This window comes from Bos mutus, chromosome 13, assembly GCF_027580195.1.
Source record: "Bos mutus isolate GX-2022 chromosome 13, NWIPB_WYAK_1.1, whole genome shotgun sequence".
NCBI classification, from domain to species: domain Eukaryota; kingdom Metazoa; phylum Chordata; class Mammalia; order Artiodactyla; family Bovidae; genus Bos; species Bos mutus.
Genome location: NC_091629.1, coordinates 24,347,960 through 24,374,761, shown reverse-complemented (window position 1 = coordinate 24,374,761; position 26,802 = coordinate 24,347,960). Strand labels below are relative to the sequence as shown.

Below are 26,802 nucleotides of genomic sequence, written 5' to 3'. Positions count from 1 at the left end.
CCTTTCCAGGTAGAGCAATAAAAGATGGTAAAATATAGGTAACATTCTCTTTCTTCTTTACATTAAAATTTTTTCTACAATAGCTTTTATTTTTCCCATAGAAAAAATAGCTATTTTCTTTGGGAAAAACAGAAGTAATAGAATAGTTCAGCAGGTGGAATTTATACAGAGCCTAGAGTTAACATCATGGCAGTTAGACAAGTCTTCAGAGCTCCTAGGTTTGGCAATATAATGCTCCAGTTTGGGCAATACGTATATGTGTGTGTGTGTGTTTTGTGGGATCAGCTGCTCAGTCACGTTCAATTTTCTGCGACCCCAGGCTCCTGTTTCCAGGCAATAATACTGGAGCAGGTTGCCATTTCCTACTCTAGGGGATATTCCAGATTCAGGGATTGAACCTGTGTCTCCTGCATTGGCTGGCTGATTCCTTACCACTGTGCTACCTGGCATAGCAGGTGCTTAAGTCGTCAAATGGAAGGGCCAGTAAGAAACCACTTGGTCAGTGGAGGCCTCAATAAAACAAAGAAATGGGCTGTTCTGCCAATTATCATGGTCTGAGCTACTGAATTAAATTCCTTCTCTTGAGGCCAGACTGACACTCAAAAGGGTTATACCTTACCCACCCAGCCTACCTTTTTTTGGACAAATCTACTCAATTACACATCAGGGGTTGACTTCAATATCAAATCAGGGTTGCTTCTCATTCCAAAACATCAGTTACACATAAGGAAGTTTTCTCTCTCTTTCTTCAAGTTACAAAAACCAGGGCAAACTCTGAGCTGCACTTTTCCTGTGCCCACTGTCTCTACTCAGCCCCTAGTGCCCCCCTCCCACAACGCTACCAGTTTTAGATGCAGTGAGAGAGAGGGTGTTTCTAGTGGCATTTCCTCAGATGGTTTTCACTCAACACTAGCGGTGTGGGATGTAAACAGGCATGATTTCAAAAAAAAGTTACTGCTCCAATAACACTGGAAATATCCAAGGAAACCGGGTTAAACATTCAATTAAACAAGGTCATGTGGACTCCTCAAAAATGTTTAAAACGCAGGTGTGAGTGAGGTTTCCGAGAAGAGAATGGAGTGTCCAAGATTCCACTGTTCTCCTGATCTGGTCTTCTTGTTTGTTTGGTTGTTCTTTAGCTTTTATTTTATATTGGAGTTGTTGTTTAACCACTAAGTTGTGTCCAACTCTTTGCAACCACAGGGACTGTAGCCCACCAGGCTCCTCTGTCCACAGGATTTCCCAGGCAAGAATACTGGAGTGGGTTGCCATTTCCTTCTTTAGGAGCTCTTTCCGGATACAGGGATTGAACCTGAGCCTCCTGTATTGCAGGCAGATTCTTTACTACTTAGCCACCTAGGAAGCCCATATTGGAGTATAGTTGATTAAAAACATTGTGTTAGTTTCAGGTATAGAACAAAGTGATTCAGTACTATATAAATACATGTATCCATTTTTTTTCTAACTCTTTTCTCATTTAGGTTATTATAGAATATTGAGCAGAGTTCCCTGTGCTATACAGTAGGTCCTTGCTGGTTATCTATTTTAAACAGAGAAGCGTGTACATGTCGATCCCAAACTCCCAATCTACCCTTTCCCCCCACCCTCTGCCTCAGTAACTATAAGTTCATTCTCTAAGCCTGAGAGTCTGTTTCTGTTTTATAAATAAGTCCATGTCTTAGTGTTACTGCTGTTTTTTTATATTCTGCATATAAGCCCCCCCCAACCCCTTCGATCTTTAAGACTATGTTGAGGACAATTTTCAGGTTCTACAGAAACTCTTAAGGAAGTGATGGCCTAAGGAGATGCTGACATGGTCCCTAGGAATAGCAATTGCCATATATGGGATTTCAATTTTATTTTATTTAATGATAAGAAACATTTTTAATCTCATTTTGTTCACATATTCTTTTCCTGAATTGGATTGTTTATCTGTGTTCAATTTTATTTTTTTTTTAAAAAAGAGAAATACAGGAGTAAGGAGTCAAAGGGAAAGTAATAGGAGAAGAGCCATGAATCTACAACTTGCAACATTAAGGTGAAATTTTTGAAATTAATCATTGAAAATGTTTTTTCTGTAAATTGAGGATGACAACATCCTCTGAGAACATATACTTAATTTAGGGAAGGAAGAAGGCAGAGGGATTCTGAAAAGGGAATTTGGACTGTAAGAAAATGTAGAGTCTGGTCATTTTCAGTCTTGTGAAGATGATTAACAACTTGGAGGTGATGAATCACAGAAGCACTGAAACTTACTAAAATGCAAAGGCTTAGTTCCTCATCAGGAACTGAAGCACCGATGTGGATGTTGGCGAGGCACCCAGCTCAGAACATCAGATGTACATGCAGCAAGTACAGGCAGTGCCCACCCCTGCCTCCTGGGGTTGCCGCTCCCTCAGGTTCCACTGCAGACACCTGGACCCCCCTGCCTAAGGCTGTGGATGCTCTGAGGACATGTGCAGCGGGGGTGTGGGGGTGTGGTAGGGCTCTGTGCACAGGTTCCCTAGCTTCCTCCCACCCTGGAGGGACAACTCTGACCAAAAAACAGTTTTGCAATGACAGCCACAGTCAACTCACATTTACAGAAGACCGGCCACCTTTGGGGCACCAGGCTAAATGGGCACCAGAAGAAGGGTAAGACATTGTCCCCATCTCTAAACCTGTCACTAAAAAGCCTTACAATGTGACTAGAAGGTTAAGACAGAAAAGTAACAAGAAATACACACCTGGTGAGTGGCCACAGCTGGTGATAACTGGGACACCTCTGATTTACCCCAAAGTCATAGTCATGCCCCCCTGCTCACCGAGTAGACTGCAGGGCCCTCGCTCCGGCCAGCAGACACCAGGAGCCACATTTTGCAAGAGACTCGGGCTTAACTTCAGTTCTAGCGCACATCTCTCACCCTCTGACACATGCTTGTGTACCTTGTGGGTGATGTGCCTTTAATCAGAGAAGTTTTAACGTTCTTACTCAGGGCAAGAGAACTAAGACCTTTAGAAACAGAAGCCATGCCATGTTCACAGCAGCATTACTCACGACAGCTAAAAGGTGGAAGCAGCCCAAATGCTCATTATGGATGAATGGATAAACAAAATGTAGATTACACATATAATTATTATTCCTCCTTAAAAAGGAAAGACATTCTGACACACGCTCCATCACAGATGAACCTTGAGGACATTATGCTGAGTGAAATAAGCCCATCACAAAAGGACACTGTATGATTCCACTGATACGAAGTTCCTGGAATGTAGTCAAGTTCATAGAGACCGACAGTAGCATGGTGGCTGTCAGGGGCTGGGGGAGGAAGGACCGGGAAGTCAGTGTTTAATGGGGATGGAGTTTCAGTTGGGGAAGGTATAAGAGTTCCGAAACTGGTTGGCAGGAATTGTTACACAATAATGCGAGCACATGTAATGCCATGGAAATGTACACTTAAAATGGTAAATTTTGTGTATGGTTCACCACAATTAAAACCCCAAATCCATAAAAATCAGAAAGCAGGGTATCAAAGTTTTTTGTTTTGTATTTTTTTTTTTTTTTACAGATCTGTGCTATTGGGACCATCTTTGGAGAAAATAAGCTACAATAATCCAGTTCCAGCTTTTAAGCCCTGGGCTCCCCTAAGAAGGTAATGGTCATCTGAAGCAAAGCCCCAGAGGCTCCAAGATGTGAAAAGGTGTGACCTCTGGACAGCACGTCCACGAATTCCACACCCGTGGACCCAGGGCCAACCCAGCTGGCACTCTGCAGGTGGTGCCTCTTGGCGCCGGGATAAAGTACAGTTCCCGCAGCCAGGGGTCCCCACACCTCTGCATCTTAAACACTACATATAGAGAACAGACGGATGCTCCACAACCAAGATAGTCAGGAGTGACCAGTCCAGCCTAGGAGGCCTGGAATCTTCCCAGTGCTGGACAGACTCCTGGAACCAGGGGGCCAAACCAAGATCCCCCAGGAGGGAAGAGCTGGCCTTATGACGAGCATCCACCGGCGGGCCCGAGGCTGAGGCCAGAGCTGGACAGCTGGGTCCTAGCCCACATGCCTTCCTTTTGTGCCCCCGAAAAATGCCCCAAAGCTCTCGCCTGGTTTGGGGTCTGAGCATTTTGGTTCAGATGAGACACCTGCTTATGGCCAGATGACTTCTGTGGGTACACAGAAGTCTCTTGAACTCTTCTTGCAACTTTCTAAGGAAATGTGAAATTGTATCATATGAATACGTGATGTTATATAACATGCACATATATGTCAGTACACGAGGAATCCTTTGTGCCATCCTTACAACTCTGCTGTAAATTTGAAATGATATCAGTCAAACCCCTCACTCCCGACTCCTGGGTGGGGTTGAGGTGGGGGGCAGGAAATCAATACAACATACTTAAGAATGAAAACCAGACTGCCAGCAGTCACTTCCCTCTTTCTCCCAGCTCATCTCCAGAGCTTACTCTGCACATTCTTCTTGTTGGGAAATCTCTGCTTTGGAAAGTTCAGGCCACTCCGTTCCTTGTCCTCAAAATCTTTGTCCAGGCACCCTCGGCCTAGTCAGAGGAAGGGTGGCCCACACACCTCTTCCTGCACAGCAGCTGGGCTCCAAGGCCTGGTTGTGCCTCGTTTCTGTGTGCCCGACCACACCCAGCCCCCGGGGCTAACACTTTGCCCCCTGGGGACCCAAGGCTCAGGGGTCACCAGGAAGACCTGCCAAGCTCCCTGATAAGCCCCAGGACCACACAGCCCTGGTTGGAAGGCCAGTTTGAACTCCTGCCCCCTGGGTGGCCTGTGAGGGAGACCATAGATAAGCTCCCTGAGCCTCAGTCTTCTCATCTGTAAAAGGGGCAATAATCAGTTAGTCGGGGGGACGAATGGGAACTGGCTTAGGGGAGGTGCCCAGCCCCTCTGTGGCCAATAAGAGCCCTGGCTGGTTCTGGGTGGGGCTGTGGAGCTCAGCATTGAGTTGTGAAAGTTTCTAGGAGGGAAGCATTTTAATTTCATCATTAAATTTAATTCCATCATCAATTTAATTTCATCATTCAAAGTTAACTTCTGTGTCACAGAGGAAAAATAAAAAATTATTTAAAATTACACACAAATGGTGGTGGGGCACAATTCTTTAGGCTTTGCCCACATACTGTGACTACTAAGCCCATGCATTGACAACACTGCAATGAACAGGCGTGGCCATGTCCCCGCCACAAACACAGGTGCCAGCCGGCTCTGACTTGAAGGTGACAGCTGGCTAACTCTGCCCAGAGTGACTGTCCGGGTCCCTGGGTGGCCCCCCTCCAACCTACTCTGCATATTTCAGGTAGAGGAGCTATTTCAAAGACTCTGGGGCAGGCCTGAGCAAAAAACACACACCAAGACCTCACAACCTTCCTAAAGTGGCAGTGGGCAGCTGGCTGTAGCCCAGAGTTTTCAAGACTGATTCCAAGAAGGTGCAGAGGTGGAAAACACAAAGTCCATGGCTCCAGACGGGCTAAGATGATATGCACAATAAAGATGAGAAGGTGGAGGGCAAGACAGAGGGAACGAGAAGTGATGGGAAGACTTGGGAGTGTTTTGAGAGCAAGGAGAGGGGGCATTTCTGGAGGGGCAGCTGGGCACAGAGACATGGGTAGGTTGACCAGCAAGCCAAGCTGTGCGGGGATGGAGGTCTGCTCTGCATCCTTTGACGTTCCCACCCCTAGAGTCTGATTGGAGATCTGCACTGGAATCCAAGAACCTGCATTTCTAAGACATCTCCAGGTGAAGCTGAGACCAGAGCCAGGACCACACATTGAGAACCACTGATCGAGGCTGCCTTGGTAACAAACTCCGGCCAATGAGAACGCTGCCCTTCCATCAGAAGACCACATTTCATGTGTCAATTACTTCCTACTGCTGCTGCTACTGCTGCTGCTGCTAAGTCACTTCAGTCGTATCTGACTCTGTGGGACCCCATAAACGGCAGCCCACCAGGCTCCCCCGTCCCTGGGATTCTCCAGGCAAGAACAATGCAGTGGGTTGCCATTTCCTTCTCCACAATTATTTCCTAACACGCAGGTAAATGCAAAGACACATACTCAGGCATCTCACCTTGAGAGGCCTACCTAGTTCATCAGTGTCTTCTGGTCTCTCCAAAAACAAGAATCACCAGGGCCCTTGTTAAGGCAAAGGGTTCCGTTTCCTCCCTTGGTGGTTCTGATTTAGTGGATATGAGAATCTGCATGTTAACAAGAACCTACTGGAATTCTTATCTGTGACTGTTCAGGGAAGGAAATCCTCCTCATAGGAGACCCTTACTTAACAGCCAAGAGAACGGAACCAAGAAGGTAACACCTTCCCTCAGGGGGATGTCCTAAGATTCAATTCAGTTCCAACACCACCCAAAGTCAGCACACTTCACCTGCCCAAAGGAGAGGCCAGTCTCTACAAAAAAACCTGTGCCCCAAACAAAGCAGTCAAGTTCACAGCAGGATGCAGGGTTAGGCCAGGTGTGGCGCCTGGCGCTCAGGGACCCTGCAACCACTGAACCTTAATGTGTTCCAGGTGCTTGGGGGTAATATCACTGAATTTGTGTAACAGCAGCCTTAGGAGGGAGGGAGCCTTAATCGTCAATTTCCAGATGAGGCAACAGGTCCAGAGAGTTGAGGTAAGTTGTTCAAAGTCACATGGGAAGTAGGTAACAAAACTGGGATGAGACCAGGTTTATCTGCCTCCAGAGACCGACTCTCAACTTGACGCCTGTCCTACCTGCACTATTGTAACATCATAAGGATACTGTGTGATGTCACAGTATATGGTGTTAGAATATGCGCCATCATAAGGGATATTTGACTCATTTGAAAAGACCCTGAAGCTGGGAAAGATTGAAGGCAGAAGGAGAAGGGGATAACAGAGGATGAGATGGTTGGATGGCATCACCGACTCAATGGACATGAGTTTGAGTCAACTCTGGGAGTTGGTGATGGACAGGGAAGCCTGGCGTGCTGCAGTCCATGGGTTCACAAAGAGTCGGACATGACTGAGCAACTAAACTGAACTGAACTGATAAGGAATATTCGGTCTTTGATCCAAACTCTCAGGATCTCCTGAGAGGTAGAGGGAATGGGAGTGTCTTTAGTTACTCACTGCAAACCTTCTTCTATTGGGCCTGAGTTTAAGTCATAGATGCCTGATGGCTAGAAGCCCCTGGAAGGCTTCAGGATGCAGGCTGGTTGCCAGGGGGACCAGGCATATAATTAGAGGGTTGGTATTTTCAGCCCCACCCCTACCCCACCACCAAGAACAGGGGCTGGGGGTTGAGCCAGTCACCAATGGTCAATGATTTAATCAACATGCCGACAAAACATGGCTTCCCCAATGGCTCAGTGGGTAAAGAATCTGCCTGCAATATAGGAGACACAGGAGACTCGGGTTCAATCCTTGGTTCAGGAAGATCCTCTGGAGAAGGAAATGACAAACCACTCTATTGTATTCTTGCCTGAAAAAATCCCATGGACAGAGAAGCCTGGTGGGCTACAGTCCATGGGGTCGCAAAGAGTCGGATACTACTGAGCAACTAAGCACGCGTGCACACGCACACACACACAGCACAGTAACCTCCGTAAAAGCTCTATGTGGAGGGGTTTGGAGAGCTGCTGGTGCGAGAGGCTAGAGGGTGACACACCCAAACTCCCAGGGACAGATGCTCCTCTGCGTTGGTCCCTTCAGCAGCTTGCCCTGGCTGTTCAACTGCATCCTTCATAACACACTGCTAACAGTAAACAAAGTGTTTCCTGGAGCTCTGTGACCACTGTAGCAAATTACAGCAAGATAAACACTTGCTTTATGGCACTCTGCTCACCAGATACTGCATTTTTTACAAATTGAAAGTCTGTGGCAAACCCACATCAAGCGAGGCTGTGGGCCATTTTTCTAATAGCATTTGCTCACTTCGTGTCTCTGGGTCACATTTTGATAATTCTCACAAAATTTCATACTTTTTCACTATTATGGTATTTGTGATGGTGATCTGTGATAGGGGATCTTCGATGTTACTATAACCAAATGATAATGACTTGCTGAAGGTTCAGATGATAGCAAAATTTAGCAATAAAGTATTTTAAATTAAAATGTGTACTTTTTTTTTAGTCATAATGTTATTGCAAATTAACAGACTATGTTGCTGTTCAGGCACTAAGTGGTGTCTGACTCTTTCGCGACCCCATGGACTGTAGCCCACCAGGCTCCTGTGTCTGGGGGATTTTGCAGGCAAGAATATTGGAGTAGGTTGCCATTTCCTTCTCCAGGGTATCCTCCCCACCCAGGATTGAACCCACATCTCCTGCATTGACAGGCAGATTCTTTACCACTGAGCCACCAGGAAAGCCCCTTAATAAGACTATAGGATATCGTAAACATGGCTTTTACATGCATTGGGAAACCAAAATATTGGTGTGGTATCTGCTTTACTGTTGTATTCTGGAATGGAACCCACAATATCTCCAAAGTCCCCTGTACTGAACTTAAGTACAAGCTGGAAAGAGTGTGGGTGACCAGGAAACCCCCCTACTTGTGATGGCATCGGAAGCGGGGGGCAGTCCTTCGGGACTGAGTCCCTAACCTGGCAGGTCTGTGTAGTGTTAGACTCTGGGTAGTATTAGAATTGAGTTAATCCATAGGTCATCTGCTGGTGTTCACAGAGAACTGAAGTGGTCAGTGTAGGAAAAGCCCACACATTTGGTGTCAGAAGAGCTGTGAGGAGAGAAATGATTTTCTCTGAGCAGTGAAAGAAGATGTGGAACCACACGGCCTCATCACTGACTACTTCCTGAGGCCCTCCCCACTCTGGGTGACTGGTGTCCTGCTTGCTCAGCCCACCAACCGTGGGTCCCTGAGTCCTGTCCTCCCCTCGGAGATCCTAAGTTGCCTTTTTCCATCCCTTCTCCTTAACATTCATAAACTCAAGTTTCTTCTCTGGGCTGATCTCAGCTAACAGTTCAGAAAGTCCTCATTTATACTAAGTTGTGAATGATGGATGACGTCATTCGACATTCTGTCAGGACGTGCTAACTCAGGGGAACCTCCAGCTGGTGTTACTGGAAGGTGGGGGAGGTATTTTTGGACAGGCCATGCTCCTTTTTAGATGGTAAGGCAAAGGAGAAAGGAGACTCCACCCCACACTAGTTCCTCCCTGGGCAGCTTTCTATCTGGGACAGTGGACTCCTGGTACCCCATAAGTTAATGGCAAGAAGCTATTCCTAAAATTCTAGTTTATAATTCCTCTGTCACCCAAGGGTTGTTTATTAGAAAGTGTTGAGGTTTCCAGGTGGAAGACTCCTTTGCTTGGAGTACACCCTCTCATTGTCATGCTCTGGCACTGTTTCACTAGGTCAACTGAAACACTAGTTACCTAAGGGTTGCATCTGTATTTGACTTTGCTCTGTGCTGTTAATGAAGGGCTCAGGCACTGTGAAGTTGCATATCTGCCTGGAGATTTCTGTTCAGAGAAGAGAAAAGATTATCCCAAAGGTTACAGTTGTATTGCCCTGTAGGACTATCACTCATTTTGACTTTAACTTAGCAAACTTTTTACAAAATGACTCTTTTTTTTTTTTTGGCCACACTAGGTGGCATGTGGGATCTTAGTTCCCCAACCAGGGATCAAACTGGTGCCCCCTGCAGTGGAAGCACAGAGTCCAGGGCACTGAACTGCCAGGGAATTAATTCCCAGAGTGACTTTTTAAGTCAACTACAAATATATCATTTGTCCAGGTATTCTATGAACCAGCTTTATTTATATTGGCCTCCTAGATTCATGCTTGGTTTGAAGAAAGCTTCAAAAGATGTTCATTTTATATTGCATGATTTAGCTTTTTGAAAATCATACAATGAAACAACAGTCCTTCAAACCTACACCTTCCTCCTGGGTACCCCCCCTAGTTATGAAAACTCAGAGTTACAAGCAAGCCTGCAGAGATGATATGGTTGACGGGGACTGGGAGAATCTTTTTCCTTCCTGATGTTCAAAAGGCAAAGTTCCCTGGAGCAAGTGAGAATGTGCTGAGGCCCAACCAGGCTACATTTAATGTCAGAAAGGGATGGCCAAAGTGTGCTGGGAAAGCGATGCTATAAAACCATGAAGTCTACTGTGTTCTGAAAACATGAACAGGAAATGCTATCCAAAATGTTTGGGGTATTCCTAGAAAGTCATGCCTGGGGAGGGAGAGGACGCTGATCTGTGTCCTAGAGGCATTTGGAGCAGATGGTGAAAGATATGCTTGTGTATCCAAAAAAAGCCATAGGTCTTCCAGAGAGAGGACACTGTCCCCACGACCTCTCCAGATGGAGTTTCCTGGGGAATCTCAGTGGAGAAGGGAGAAGGGACCAGAGCAGAAGCCTCAGGAGGTCTACACAGGGTGGGGGTGGGGCGGGGGGGGCACATGAGAAACTCAGGCTGAGTCCCATTCCCACCCCTGCTGTGGACCAACAACCAGCGCCTGGGGCTTCAGCCTCCCTGGACCTCAGTTTTCTCCTCTGTGAAAGGAGGAGGTTTTCACTAGACAAAATGCAAGCCTTCACTCTCCAATACTTAGCCACCAGCCACATGGGCTCCACAGCCCTTTATAATGCTGATAGTCTGTATCAAGACACACTCAGTGTAAAATACACACTGGGCTTCAAAGGCATGGTACCAATACAAATGTAAAATATCTGATTAATAACTTTATCTTGATGACATGCTGACAATATTTTAGATATACCGTTAGATAAAAATATTAAAATCAATTTTACTCTTTTTTAATGTGGCTGCTTGAACATTTAAAATGACATCTGCAGTTTATTATGTATTTCTATGGAGACAGCACTGCTCTAAGGTCTCTCCAGATGAGCATCTAGAAGCAAAGAAAAGACACATCGAATGCTGATGTCAGGTTTGCTTTGCGTTATTATGAAGAATAATTAGCCATGTGTCAATTGCTCTGACCAAATCTCTAATCACTATTTTGTTTCTACTGCAAGGCACTTAGTCCTCTCCTGGTCAGAGTCAGTGGACAGAAGTCCGCCATCCAGGGGACATGCTGGGAAACGAATGCTCACGTCTCTGGCTTTTAAGCACCCACATATTCATGTAGGGATTTGATCCATGAAACTACTAAAATGTGATTTGGGATTCCATCCATTCCTTTTTTTTGAAATTTTATTTTTAATTGGAGGATAATTACTTTACAGTATTGTGATGGTTTCTGCCATACATCAACATAAGCCTGTTATACAAAGGGAATTAAATCTGAAAGGAAAGATAAGTATTGTATATTAATACATATGGGCTTCCCTGGTAGCTCAGCTGGTAAAGAATTCACCTGCAATGCAAGAGACCAAGTTCAACTCCTGAGTCAGGGATCTTTCCGAGAAGGGATAGGCTACCCATTCCAGTATTCTTGGGCTTCCCTGGTGGCTCAGATGGTAAAGAATCCACCTGAAATGCGACCCAGGGAGACCTGGGTTCGATCCCTGGGTTGGGAGTATCCCCTGGAGAAGGGATAGGCTACCCACTCCAGTATTCTTGCCTGGAGAATTAAATGGACAGAGGAGCCTGGAGGGCTACAGTCCATGGGGTTCACGAAGAGTCGGATACGACTGCGTGACTAACACACACATTAATGTGTATACATGGAATCTAGAAAGATGGTACTGATGAATCTATCTACAGGCTATCTGTTACTTTTTGCAGCCCCGCCATCTCTGACCACTGTTACACAGCACTGACTTCTTGTCCTAGGCGGTGCGTTCGGAGACGTGACTTTCCATAAAGGATCATCTTAAAACTCAAATACTGGGAATCCCTGAGACCTGAGATGGGCAGGGGTACCAGTTCTGGATGATCGAAAATGTGCCTATAGTTTTCAAAACAGAGTAACTTTTCAAATGCCAAGGAGAGACCAGTCATTAAGGAAAGTCAGTTGGGGTGATGCAAACCATCACCCCCAGTTTATCTACTTTGCAGAGTCGGATTTTAGTAATTAGGTTTCTTCAAAGCCAGTCACACCTTTGCTCTTCATGGGGCCAGAGAGCACTTCCAAGCCTTGTCTGAACTCCAACCCCAGGCTTTGTTTCTGAAAGACAAGCATCATGCACCTGCTATTCCAATTGTGCAAAATGACCAAAACGGGATTTCTCAAATGGAGCCTCTGCTGCTGAACTGGGCCCTTGAACATCCCAATGGTTTGTGAGTCCAGGCTCTGGGCATCTCCCTACAGGATAAACGAGGGCTTGAAGGCACAGGACAGCAGGGGCCCTGTGGTCAAACACATTTTCTTTCTGATCAGTTAAGACCAGCCGTTCCCCTGTCCCAGGAGTAAAGGAAGGAGAGGGATCAGCCATGCAGCAACAGGGAACCCTACCAACATGTGGGTGGCCGAGGGCAGGCAGGCCTGGAAGCAAGTAGAAATGCCTGGCAGCAGTCACACTGGTCCTCTTCCAGCATATTCACTGCTCTAAGAAGATCCTCCTCAGGGTCAGAAACACAGTAGCACAAGACAGAACAAGTCCCTCGTGGCAGAGCTCAAGCTATGAATGGAGGGGGATGTCCTGGCACTAGGCTGTAGCCCACGGCTAGGTCTATGTCACATCTCTACTACCGGGTGGACACCAGCTCAGCCCCTGTTGTCAATGGAGAAAGGGGGTGGACACCAGCCTGGAAGGGCAGCTGGGAACCTGATGGGGAGAAAGCAGAGGGTGGGGAAGAGGAAGGACATAGCAGGTTTGGGCTATGGGAGCAGACCCAAGGGGACACAGGGGTAGGATGGGTGAAGGACAAGCTGGGAGGAAGTCTGAAAGTCCTTAAATGTCAACCTGAAGAGTGCAGACCTGGTCCTGGATGTAGCACAGAGCCGGGGTCTGCCAGCAGGCAACACGGATGGATGGAATCATTGGGAAGAACCAACCAACCAACCATCTGCATTCAGAGGTGGTGCAGACGGATTCTGAGTATCACCTGTAGTGCCCACAAGGAAAGAACCAGACCCTAGGTAGGGTGGAGGATGCAGGGAAGGGGAGGAGGGGTGGAGCTTGAAGACCTGAGGGGGATCTGCCAGCACTGGCTGCCTGGATGCGGAAGGGGAGGGGTGGCTTGGGAAAGCTAGGGATCCAGCAAAAGGAAGGATCTGAGATGATGAGGAGCTGCTCAGCCCTGGGCCAGGACTGCTGATAACTCTCCCAGCTCACATGATATCTTCCTTATACAGTCTTCCACACCACACGGCCGTGCAAGGTCACAGCTATTGGTGTCCATGTTGGTGTAGGTGCAAATAACTTTGCTGCCTCCCCCAGGTAAGACCTTTCAGGGCAGGAAGATACTATTCTCACAGGTGGTTGAGGAACATTAGCAATGATGCTGGGAGGGGCCGTGGACCATGCGTTTGTTCAGCACAGGATTTCTGTGTCCAGGATTCCATGATGAGATTTCACGAGCACCATAACCCCAGGGTGTTCTCAATTACCCCAGAATGTTCAGACCATCCGCCTTACCCAGGACCTCATGTCCAGCAACTTAGCTGAATCACTTCCAGGAGCCGGGACAGAGGCAAAGCCACAAATCGAGGCTTGTTGCCAGTGGTTAGCAACTCTAGCTTAAAAGCACCAACTGGGTAGGGAAGATGAGGCTGAAAAAGAGGTCTGGTGATTGCCTTTCAAGGATTCACACTTTGCACAAAATCAGACGAGCCCTAATAACCAAGAAAGGGATAATGACTGTGTGGAATTCAGCTCTGAGTCAAGAATGTAACCATGAACTCTCACATTTATGAAGTGGTCCTACCCGGATGTAGGGCATCACGAGTCTGTGTGGAGGGTGGAAGGACAGTGACACAAGAAAGTCACTCTGATACCTAGATTCAACCTCAGCTCTAGGTCAGACACCACTTTCTAGGAAAGACTGTTCTGGGACCCATGTCGAGTTATCTGTCCTCAGAGTCCCTTTTACTTCTCTCACGAAGCAGTGTTTTCTCCTATGATTATTATTATAGGTTTACTATTATATTGGATTAATATCCTGCTTTGGTACCAGACTGAAAGCTCCATGATCTGGAATGGCTTCTGGATTTTCTCTTCCTGGTGCCTAGGATAGAGCCTGGCTGTTCACAAGTGCTTGGTCAATGTGAGTCAAAATGAAGCTTGAGGAATAAAGGAGGAGCTAGGGGGTTCAGACAGCCCATTTCAGCAGCTGAACACTACCTGGCATTTTCAAAACAAACCTCCAAGGGGTCAATATTAAAGGTTCAAAGGGCAGCTGACTCCATTTTTGCAGGTAACCACATGGAAAAATTGTGGAATAATTAAGAAAGCCTTCCTCAGTGATCAATGCAAAGAAATAGAGGAAAACAACAGAATGGGAAAGACTAGAGACCTCTTCAGGAAAATTAGAGATACCAAGGGAATATTTCATGCAAAGATAGGCTCGATAAAGGACAGAAATGGTATGGACCTAACAGAAGCAGAAGATAATTAAGAAGAGGTGGCAAGAATACATGGAAGAAATGTACAATAAAGATCTTCATGACCAAGATAATCACGATGGTGTGATCGCTCACCTGGAGGCAGACATCCCAGAATGTGAAGTCAAGTGGGCCTTAGAAAGCATCACTACAAACAAAGCTAGTGGAGGTGATGGAATTCCAATTGAGCCATTTCAAATCCTGAAAGATGATGCTGTGAAAGTGCTGCACTCAATATGCCAGCAAATTTGGAAAACTCAGCAGTGGCCACAGGACCGGAAAAGGTCAGTTTTCATTCCAATCCCAAAGAAAGGCAATGCCAAAGAATGCGCAAACTACCACACAATTGCACTCATCTCACACGCTAGTAAAGTAATGCTCAAAATTCTCCAAGTCAGGCTTCAGCAATAAATGAACCGTGAACTTCCAGATGTTCAAGCTGGTTTTAGAAAAGGCAGAGGAACAAGACATCAAATTGCCAACATCTGCTGGATCATGGAAAAAGCAAGAGAGTTCCAGAAAACATCTATTTCTGCTTTATTGACTATGCCAAAGCCTTTGACTGTGTGGATCACAAGTAACTGTGGAAAATTCTGAAAGAGATGGGGATACCAGACCACCTGATCTGCCTCTTGAGAAACCTATACGCAGGTCATGAAGCAACAGTTAGAACCGAACATGGAAAACAGACTGGTTCCAAATAGGAAAAGGAGTACATCAAGGCTGTATATTGTCACCCTGTTATTTAACTTATATGCAGAGTACATCATGAGAAACGTTGGGCTGGAAGAAGCACAAGCTGGAATCAAGATTGCCCAGAGAAATATCAATAACCTCAGACATGCAGATGACACCACCCTTATGCCAGAAAGTGAAGAGGAACTAAAAAGCCTCTTGATGAAAGTGAAACTGGAGAGTGAAAAAGTTGGCTTAAAACTCAACATTCAGAAAACGAAGATCATGGCATCTGGTCCCATCACTTCATGGCAAATAGATGAGGAAACAATGGAAACAGTGTCAGACTTTATTGTTTTAGGCTCCAAAATCACTGCAGATGGTGACTGCAGCCATGAAATTAAAAGATGCTTACTCCATGGAAGGAAAGTTATGACCAACCAAGATAGCATATTGAAAAGCAGAGACATTACTTTGCCAACAAAGGTCCATCTAGTCAAGGCTATGGTTTTTCCAGTAGTCATGTATGGATGTGAAAGCTGACTGTGAAGAAAGCTGAGTGCTGAAGAATTGATGCTTTTAAAGTGTGGTGTTGGAGAAGACTCTTGAGAGTCCCTTGGACTGCAGGGAGATCCAACCAGTCCATTCTAAAGGAGATCAGTCCTGGGTGTTCTTTGGAAGGAATGATGCTAATGCTCAATCTCCAGTACTTTGGCCACCTCATGTTAAGAGTTGACTGATTGGAAAACACTCTGATGCTGGGAGGGATTGGGGGCAGGAGGAGAAGGGGACGACAGAGGATGAGATGGCTGGATGGCATCACTGACTTGATGGACATGAGTTTGAGTGAACTCTGGGAGTTGGTGATGGACAGGGAGGCCTGGCGTGCTGCAAATCATGGGGTCGCAAAGAGTCGGACATGATTGAGCGACTGAACTGAACTGAACTGAACTGAATAATGTTATTTATCTAATAAAGAATCTGCCTGCAATGCAGGAGACCCAGGTTCAATCCCTGGGTCAGGAAGATCTCCTGGAGAAGGGAATGTACTCCAGTATTCTTGCCTGGAGAATCCCATGGACAGAGGGGCCTGGCGGGCTACAGTCCATGGGGTCGCAAAGAGCTGGACACGACTGACTGACAAACACTTTCACTTTCAATATTATAATAACAAATGATATTATTATTCCATGATAACTAATTATGAATAGCTATAGTAAAGAATAACAATGTCTATAAAAAAGAGGAGAGAAAGAAATATAACGTAACTATCAACTTGGAGCATCTAACAAACAAACGAAACAATTTTTAAGCTTTGTGGTGGGGAAGGGGAGACAATACCAAGTAATATAGTTCAGGCCACTTGTCACATTTTCCTCAAGGGCATTTGACTCAGGAGAGAAGTAGACCTGCCCTCAGTCTCTCACTTCTTGTCTGATGGATTCTTTCATAGGACATAACAAGTTAACTACTTTACCTGTTATTAAACTGAAAACACTAAAACAAAAAGATTTTCCCCAGGTGCCGGGAGCCCTCACGGGAGATCCCACCCATGACAAAGGTCGTGCAGAGAAGACCTGACAGGTAAAGGCAGAACAGGACTCGAGGGACTCCCTGGACCTGCTCGATCATCTGCCCCGAAACCAAAATCTGTCTGTCTACTGTTTACTATATTATGCCTTTTACCAACTCTTCTGACATTAACAGGGGGCTGTCCCCAACCACCTTTCTCTGAAGAAAATCAAGTTAAGGCTCTAGTTAATAAGTCTCCTGGGCTTGAAAGGAGCATTTTAATTCTAACCCCTCTGTTACTATTTTAGCTTGCTTGGCAGGTTTATCCACATTCTTGCAACTAATGCACATGATTGTTCACAACACCCCAAGCATAACCTTTGAGCAATAAAAAAGCTTTATTAGAATAATACTGCATTGTTGAGCCAATGTTTGCTACCGAGTTTCCTTATCCCTTACCCAATGTGCGCCTGGGAGTGCATTAGTTAATATAGTTGGTATGCAAGAAAGGAGCCGTGGTTGCACGGGCGCAGGAGGGCCTAGAGGAGCTATCCCACGTTGAAGGTCAGGAAGGGCGGCAGTGAGGAGATACCCCTCGTCCAAGGTAAGCAGCAATGGCTGCGCTTTGCTGGAGCAGCCGTGAAGAGATACCCCACGCCCAAGGTAAGAGAAACCCAAGTAAGACGGTAGGTGTTGCAAGAGGGCATCAGAGGGCAGACACACTGAAACCATACTCACAGAAAACTAGTCAGTCTAATCACACTAGGACCACAGCCTTGTCTAACTCAATGAAACTAAGCCATGCCCATGGGGCAACCCAAGATGGCTGGGTGACGGTGGAGAGATCTGACAGAATGTGGTCCACTGGAGAAGGGAATGGCAAACCACTTCAGCATTCTTGCCTTGAGAACCCCATGAACAGTATGAAAAGGCAAAATGATAGCATACTGAAAGAGAAACTCCCCAGGTCAGTAGGGGCCCAATATGCTACTGGACATCAGTGGAGAAATAACTCCAGAAAGAATGAAGGGATGGAGCCAAAGCAAAAAGAATACCCAGTTGTGGATGTGACTGGTGATAGAAGCAAGGTCCGATGCTGTAAAGAGCAATATTGCATAGGAACGTGGAATGTCAGGTCCATGAATCAAGGCAAATTGGAAGTGGTCAAACAAGAGATGGCAAGAGTGAATGTCGACATTCTAGGAATCAGCAAACTGAAATGGACTGGAATGGGTGAATTTTACTCAGATGACCATTATATCTACTACTGAGGGCAGGAATCCCTCAGAAGAAATGGAGTAGCCATCATGGTCAACAGAAGAGTCTGAAATGCAGTACTTGGATGCAATCTCAAAAACGACAGAATGATCTCTGTTCATTTCCAAGGCAAACCATTCAATATCACAGTAATCCAAGTCTATGCCCTGACCAGTAACGCTGAGGAGGCTGAAGTTGAATGGTTCTATGAAGACCTACAAGACCTTTTAGAACTAACACCCAAAAAAGATGTCCTTTTCATTATAGGGGACTGGAATGCAAAAGTAGGAAGTCAAGAAACACCTGGAGTAACAGGTAAATTTGGCCTTGGAATATGGAATGAAGCAGGGCAAAGACTAATAGAGTTTTGCCAAGAAAATGCACTGGTCATAACAAACACTCTCTTCCAACAACACAAGAGAAGACTCTATACATGGACATCACCAGATGGTCAACACCAAAATCAGACTGATTATATTCTTTGCAGCCAAAGATGGAGAAGCTCTATACAGTCAGCAAAAACAAGACCAGGAGCTGACTGTGGCTCAGATCATGAAATCCTTATTGCCAAATTCAGACTTAAATTGAAGAAAGTAGGGAAAACCACTAGACCATTCAGGTATGACCTAAATCAAATCCCTTATGATTATACAGTGGAAGTGAGAAATAGATTTAAGGACCTAGATCTGATAGACAGAGTGCCTGATGAACTATGGAATGAGGTTCGTGACATTGTACAGGAGACAGGGATCAAGACAGAGTGCCTGATGAACTATGGAATGAGGTTCGTGACATTGTACAGGAGACAGGGATCAAGACCATCCCTATGGAAAAGAAATGCAAAAAACCAAAATGGCTGTCTGGGGAGGCCTTACAAATAGCTGTGAAAAGAAGAGAAGTGAAAAGCAAAGGAGAAAAGGAAAGATATAAACATCTGAATGCAGAGTTCCAAAGGATAGCAAGAAGAGATAAGAAAGCCTTCTTCAGCGATCAATGCAAAGAAATAGAGGAAAACAACAGAATGGGAAAGACTAGGGATCTCTTCAAGAAAATCAGAGATACCAAAGGAACATTTCATGCAAAGATGGGCTCGATAAAGGACAGAAATGGTATGGACCTAACAGAAGCAGAAGATATTAAGAAGAGATGGCAAGAGTACACAGAAGAACTGTACAAAAAAGATCTTCATGACCCAGATAATCACGATGGTGTGATCACTGACCTAGAGCCAGATATCCTGGAATGTGAAGTCAAGTGGGCCTTAGAAAGCATCACTACAAACAAAGCTAGTGGAGGTGATGGAATTCCAGTTGAGCTATTTCAAATCCTGAGAGATGATGCTGTGAAAGTGCTGCACTCAATATGCCAGCAAATTTGGAAAACTCAGCAGTGGCCACAGGACTGGAAAAGGTCAGTTTTCATTCCAATCCCAAAGAAAGGCAATGCCAAAGAATGCTCAAACTACCGCATAATTGCACTCATCTCACACGCTAGTAAAGTAATGCTCAAAATTCTCCAAGCCAGGCTTCAGCAATATGTGAACCATGAACTTCCTGATGTTCAAGCTGGTTTTAGAAAAGGCAGAGGAACCAGACATCAAATTGCCAACATCCGCTGGATCATCAAAAAAGCAAGAGAGTTCCAGAAAACATCTATTTCTGCTTTATTGACTATGCCAAAGCCTTTGACTGTGTGGATCACAATAAACTGTGGAAAATTCTGAAAGAGATGGGAATACCAGACCACCTGATCTGCCTCTTGAGAAATCTGTATGCAGGTCAGGAAGCAACAGTTAGAACTGGACATGGAACAACAGACTGGTTCCAAATAGGAAAAGGAGTACGTCAAGGCTGTATATTGTCACCCTGTTATTTAACTTATATGCAGAGTACATCTGCATATAAGTACCTATGAGAAACGCTGGACTGGAAGAAACAGAAGCTGGAATCAACATTGCCGGGAGAAGTATCAATAACCTCAGATATGCAGATGACACCACCCTTATGGCAGAAAGTGAAGAGAAACTAAAAAGCCTCTTGATGAAAGTGAAAGTGGAGAGTGAAAAAGTTGGCTTAAAGCTCAACATTCAGAAAATGAAGATCATGGCATCCGGTCCCATCACTTCATGGGAAATAGATGGGGAAACAGTGGAAACAGTGTCAGACTTTATTTTTCTGGGCTCCAAAATCACTGCAGATGGTGACTGCAGCCATGAAATTAAAAGACACTTACTCCTTGGAAGGAAAGTTATGACCAACCTAGATAGCATATTCAAAAGCAGAGATGTTACTTTGCCAACAAAGGTTCGTCTAGTCAAGGCTATGGTTTTTCCTGTGGTCATGTATGGATGTGAGAGTTGGACTGTGAAGAAGGCTGAGCGCCGAAGAATTGATGCTTTTGAACTGTGGTGTTGGAGAAGACTCTTGAGAGTCCCTTGGACTGCAAGGAGATCCAACCAGTCCATTCTGAAGGAGATCAGCCCTGGGATTTCTTTGGAAGGAATGATGCTAAAGCTGAAACTCCAGTACTTTGGCCACCTCACGCCAAGGGTTGACTCATTAGAAAAGACTCTGATGCTGGGAAGGATTGGGGGCAAGAGGAGAAGGGGATGACAGAGGATGAGATGGCTGGATGGCATCACTGACTCGATGGATGTGAGTCTCAGTGAACTCCAGGAGTTGGTGATGGACAGGGAGGCCTGGCGTGCTGCGATTCACGGGGTCACAAAGAGTCAGACACGACTGAGCAACTGATCTGATCTGATCTGATCTGATGCAAGAAACACAAGCAGTAGCCTTGGCATTAGCAACACAACACCCTTGAGGTAATACGTTCTTCCTTTGTTGTAACCCACTGCACCTTTGCTCCATGTAGCTTTGTTTCCTGAGGGGGACTGCAGTTCGGAAAGATAAAGGGAAAAAAAGTCTTCTGGTTGACCAACCTTTATCGGGAAAGAGTCACAAAATGTTAACAGGCCACAGGGCCAGAAGATAATGTACATAACGTAAGACTCTTATTTATGAAAAGCTATGCAGAAAATGTCCTGGTTCGATAAAGGTAAAACTGATGTAATGTTGAGCTGACTCTGCATGACTTTGTGTCTTTCACTTCTGGAAATGTGTAACTCAGGGTATAAAAGCCCCTTTTGAAAATAAAGCTGCGGATCCCACTTCTCCAGAGCTCTGGTCTCTGTCTTTCTTTCTCTTTCTCTCTCTCTCTCTCTTCCTTTTTCAGGCTGACTCCTTGGAGCACAGATGCTGAGTTCACTTTTTTGCCCGGGCTTCTAAGACCCAATCGGGAAGGCACCCCACGTCTTCACCCAGGAGAGGTGTCCTGTGTCTTCACCCCACCAAGAGGGTGCCTGTGGCCTCCGTGATCAGAGCAAGTCCCATGTCAGGGGCTTTACTGGCTTTCTGTGTAAACCAAGAAATATCAGCCTCTTTCTTTCTCCCTTATTCTTTCTCTTTATTTTTATTTTGACCCCAGACCACCAGGTCCCAATCCATTAAAAGACCCATGTCATCTCTCTTGCTGATGCCGTCCATCCTGAGGGTACCCTAGGATCCTGCTGGGGCTGGACCCCGACACCAAGGACTGCAGGAAAAACTGATTATGTTGAACTTAACAGTAGGTAGTATTAGGTCCAATAAACTCCTTAGGAATTTTTAAAGGCAATTTGGACTCTGTTTTCTCCTTTTACCTGGACTTTAACTACTATGTGAGATTCAGCCCTCTCTGCTTCCTGAGGCTAGGGTGGTGATTACGGACAAGCTGACATTTAGGCTGATGTAGGAGAAGGAAATGGCAACCCACTCCAGTACTCTTGCCTGGAAAATCCCATGGATGGAGGATCCTGGTAGGCTATAATCCATGGGGTTGCATAGAGTCAGACACGACTGAGCAACTTCACTTAATCACTTAAGCAATGCCTTTGGGGAGGGGGACTTGGGTTCCCCCCTTCCAGCAAGATGAAATGAATATCTCAGCATGAGACAGAATCCAAGAACTGGAGATGAGTCAGGAGCCTGGTGGGTTAGCGTCTGGTCCACGGGACACTTGGGGGGCCCCTCCTGTGCCTCTGCTGGTGGATTTTACACAGTTTTGATTCAAATTGACTAAATGGTTTGTGAACTAAGACAGCTACGTCGACAAAGCTCAACTCTCAGGACTGAGAATCGTGGCCATCTGTGTCAACATGACTTGACTAGTTCTTCCAGGAAGTTATTGTAAACCAATAAATAAATCTGCTGTTCACGGCAGGATATTCCTACAAAACAATCTGTCCTGGCACACTAGTTTGCTCACCTGGGAAAACAGCTTTGCTGATCAATGGTTTACTCTCGAAGACTCCCTTTAAGACTCTTGACATGCTGAATCCACCCACCCTGAACTGTATTATGTACTAAGTGACCACAAACTTTGCTGAAACCCAGCCAATTCTCGGCCTGAAAAAGCACAGCTTAAAGAGCCTGGGCATGGACCTCTAAACCCTGTAAAGACACCTCCTAATCCTCTTTGCCTAGACACTGACAGGCCCAGGCCCTGGCCATGTCTTCTTTTGACAGTCACTTGAATGAACTTGGCTTTGCTTTACCAATAAGCTTTTGTGATGAAAATTTTGGAGCCCAGAACTGACACAGGAAATCAGGTTTGAAACAGGAAGCATCTAAATGTGAGTTACTCTATATCTACAACCCACCAGGGTGGGGTAATCAGTAAATATATAGTCAGTTTTCCTCCAAAACATGAAGGCCTCTATCTCATTCCCTTTTTGAGGAAAAGACCTGGTATTTGAACACCTGCTTGTGACACAGTGCAAATGCACGATTTACCTCTGTGTCCCTCTGATTTTACATTTTCTGCATTTCCCAAATTTTCTACAATGAGTTTGCATTATTTGGAGGGTGAGTGAGAGGAAGCAAAGCAAACACCATAAAAAGAAAAGTAATTCCCTCGTGTATATTAGAAACAATTGTCAGGTCTTAATTTAAAACACACACTCAAGAGTATATAAAATACCCACTGAGAAGCTCATCTCATTAACCTAGCAAGGTCCCCCACTGACATCAACAGGCATGTAGAAAAGTGGTCCAGCTTTCATCATGCTGCCTGGGTTCTCTCTTAAGAGGCCTCTGGCGGTGTTTGATAAAATATACCAGCAAAAGCATTCAGTCAGTCTAAGGTAAGGCCCAGGGATCTGTGTGTCCTTCTCTTCTTTTAATGAGCACTTAAATGATTCTCAAAATCAAGCCAAGGGTAAAGCACACTCAGATGCTGAGCCCAGCTTCCATCAAACACCATCCAGATGAAAAAGGAGCAGGTGAGCAGTTGACAGGGAAGGTTGCCTCACCTGTCTCATACAGGTGGCATCGCCCCGTGCCTGGGTGCTGAGCCTGTCTGGAAGCACAGACTCACGAAAGCCCCCATCTCCCACCAAAGCCAGGAGGAGCTTGCAGCTGGGCTCAGGCGAGCTCCCCAGCCAGAGCTGGCTCAGGGAGCAGGCTTCCCCTGCCCCTCTCCACAGTCCTGCAGCTCCCCGTGCAGCCCAGCACCGGCACCGGGAGCAAGACACCCGTCAGCAACCCCGATCGAGGCTCCCTTTTACCTTAAAGAAACTTCCTCGCTTGTCCAGACCGCGGGTGCCCATGGTCTGAGCTGACATGGCCCCCCGACGAGGCTCTCCTGCACGCCGGGGACTCCTGAAGGTAGAGACATGTGTGATGGTTAGTCCAGCCTGTAGGAAATTCCTTTCTAAGCCACAGAACACTCACAACAACCCTCCTGCCAAGATCTTTTTCCATCAACAACAAGAGTGCCATTTTATTTCCCACCAAAGCCCTTCCATCTCCTTTCAGGCTGATTTCCTGCCGCCCATGGCTCAGACTCGGCCCCACCTTCGCCGCCCCCCTCCCGCTCCTCCAGCTGACGGCCCAGGCTCCCGGGGACTGCGGATAGCATAATGATTGCTCTGTGTGTTTGCTTGACCTCACGCTCAAGTCCTAGAGGGACAATGCTAGATGTCACTATAATCTGCTCCAAAGCTCACGGACTTAATGCGGCCGATCACAGAGGCCAGCGGAAGAGTGAGGCCTTGCGTGTCCCAGAAAATCCTGCAGGAATGGGATGAGGTCATTAACAGCTCTGCCAGCCCTCTCCCCCCAGGCAAGGTCAACACAAGGGCACCGGGAAGAAATCCCTCTCTTTTCTCCTAAGAAATCAAAGCTTCGGATGAAATTCTGTGTGCCTACTGACAGAGATTAGTTTGTGTTAAGAAACAGCATGTAAACAGCTCCAGGATAACCCGAGGGGAGGCGGGGTGGACACTGGAACGCAGAGAGGAGTTTAAGGGCATGATCGGGTTCTGAATCATAACTGCAGCTATTTGAGCTTGGAACTGCCCTCACTGGAGCATCAAAACCCAATAATCTTGTCTCCCGGCTCCAACGCCTTCCACATCCACTTATAAATAAAACACACATGCACACAGGCAGCTGGCCCCGCCCCGGCCAATGCGTGCTGAGGAAGCACCTCTGATCCGGTCTAGTGCACCAGGGACGATGATCAAACTGCCCTCTGGCTCTCAGAGGTAGCTGACCCTAACCTCGACCAGCCCGGTAGAAGGACTGTAAAGGAAACATTAAATGAAAACGTGTCCGGGGGATCTTAGAGGGTTCAGCGGCAGGGGTGGGGTGGGAAGGCCCCAAAGACACATGAGCTGCTGCCAGTTTGCTGAGGCTCTTTCATCATGCACTTGGGGGGACAGAGGCAGCAGCAGCCCACAGACATGTCAACAAACGGAAGAGTTGTAGAGAATTGCTCGCGTTAGGAAGCGATGACCGCTGGAGACAGGCACGTTTCCGCCCTAAGACCCGCCACTCCTTCACATCCGCAGGGGGCTGCAATGACCGGTGGTTTCCATCTCAGAAAATGAGAACACAACATGGACCCGCCCTTCCTTCTGGAGCTGTCACCTATTTCAGTTATGTCTCTGTGGCTCCGTCCCTTTAAAGGTTCAGAGCTGTCTTCCCTCCGATTCTTTCCACTCGGAATCCCAATGGGATGAAGGTCAACCTTCCAAAAGCCTCCTGAGAAGACTGGTGAGTTTTCCATGGCAATTCTGTTGACTCTGAGATTCACGTTCACAGGCTCAGCTGCTGCACGGAGCCCCAGTTCCAGGCCCTTTGAAGTTCATCACTTAATTAGCAAAGTCCAGGGGCTGGAGTGCTCCCAAAAGGAAAACACAGTGCTGTCTTCAGAGCACGGAGCAGAACCACAACCACAGTGGAACCTTGAGGGGCAAATGATTAACTGTTTCAACCAAGAAGCACACAAATTAAAAAGTACACTTGAATCCAAGCCTAATGCCTGTAATTCTTTTCCTTCCAGATGCTTTCTCGGCAAGAAATTTGACATTGCACAGCAGTGAAGGAATGGCACGTTGAGAGCCAAGACTTCATTCCTCATCCAGACCTAAGTCTCTTTGTTCTGTTCAGAAGTTTTCCGTATACAAACCCTTTCTGATGAGCCAGGACAGGCAGGGGATACTGCCTATAACCACTGAGAAGTCTGGATTCCTCAAGTTTACTAGCTTACTTAGCTTCCTGAAAACTGAACGTGAACACGTCTACCTCAAGTGGTTCTCAAGGAAACGACCAGCCTGGATTCTGTGTGGAATTGGCAGATGCATCACATTTCTTCCAAAGGATGCAGATTCCATCTCTGCTTCTTCAAAAGGCTATGAGAGCAGGTGACAAAGACAGGCTGCCAAGGGCCACAGCAGGTCCTTTGCAGAGAATGAAATCCACATTATTCGAATTCTTAAATAAAGCTCTCATGGGTCGGGAAGAAGTTTGGGTGTCAGGTCTTTCCTACTGGAGCAGTAGTTTCCTTCCCAAACCATAGTCTCTGACACCCCAACTCAACATGGACAGAAATCTAATACAATTGATAAGGAGACTTTCTTTCCACTTGTGGTTCTCACCTGATCCCTCACCTATCCTGGAGTTACACCAACAATCTCATCCTAAAACCACCCCAGTACACAAACAGACTGAACCAACAAACAGAAAAGGAACGGTAGTTAGAGAGGCTGTCAGATTCCTCCAGACTTACACGGTGGAAGCTTGCTCCTTTCCTGGTTTCCCTGAACAGTGGAGCAGAGTCTCCAAAAAGGAGCCCAGCGTGTCCAGTGGATCTTTCCAGATGCTAGCTGAACGCCAGCAAAAAAGAGAGAGAGAGAGAGAAACCCGAATGGGACCGAAGGACACTGCGAACACTTTGGAAGGACACGGCCAAGCCCTTTCAGTAACAGCACTGAAAGAATGTAAACAGAGCCGGCGCTGTGGTCCAACTACAGGACAAAGGCAGGAAGCGAGTATTCCCAACTCTTCCCCTATGCCAGGCTCAGCCACTTTGGAGGAAGCCTGGCGATGGCTTCCATGTGGCCCCAAGAGCGAGTGCCGAGGTGAAGTCTGTCCTGGGATTTCAGTGTCTAGGACTCACTGCGCCGTCCGACCGGGCTCCAGGTGGTGTGGACCGTGCTGAGCAGGACCGCTCCCGGCCGGCCTTCCAGCCCCTTCCACTGGGAGCCACTGAGGACGGCGCTGGGCTACCACCACCTGACCTTGGGCTGCAGGGCTGGCCGACAGGGCTAGAACACCCGGCACTTGGGCTCCAGTTCACCAAGCCACGGAGCCAAGTCACTGGCAAGTTTCCAGCTGTTGCTTAAAATTCCAGCTTGCCAGATCTTGGCAAGAGAGGCTGCATCTGAGACGGACCCCAGCCACCCCCTCCCCCCACCCTGATTTATTTAGCCAGCCTCTACCATTCTATTCTGTTCGCTTCAGGTACAAGTTTGAACCCCAAAAGCGGCAGCAGTAATACAGACTCTGGCGACCTCCACTC

At 46.5% G+C, this 26,802-nt stretch overlaps 1 protein-coding gene across 15 annotated transcripts in view; it reads right to left on the bottom strand.

Moving 5' to 3' along the window:
• RIN2 (Ras and Rab interactor 2) overlaps window positions 1–26,802 on the bottom strand; it is a 208,795-nt gene that overhangs the window by 83,217 nt on the left and 98,776 nt on the right. For 14 of the 15 annotated variants that reach the window (XM_070381143.1, XM_070381144.1, XM_070381145.1 and 11 more), the window contains one exon: window positions 23,504–23,597. In XM_070381143.1, coding sequence (XP_070237244.1) covers window positions 23,504–23,560 — 57 coding nt within the window. In that variant the 5' untranslated portion in view covers window positions 23,561–23,597. Of the gene's footprint in view, window positions 1–23,503; window positions 23,598–26,010; window positions 26,210–26,802 lie in introns of those variants that run through there. The other variant, XM_070381146.1, reaches the window with a different exon arrangement.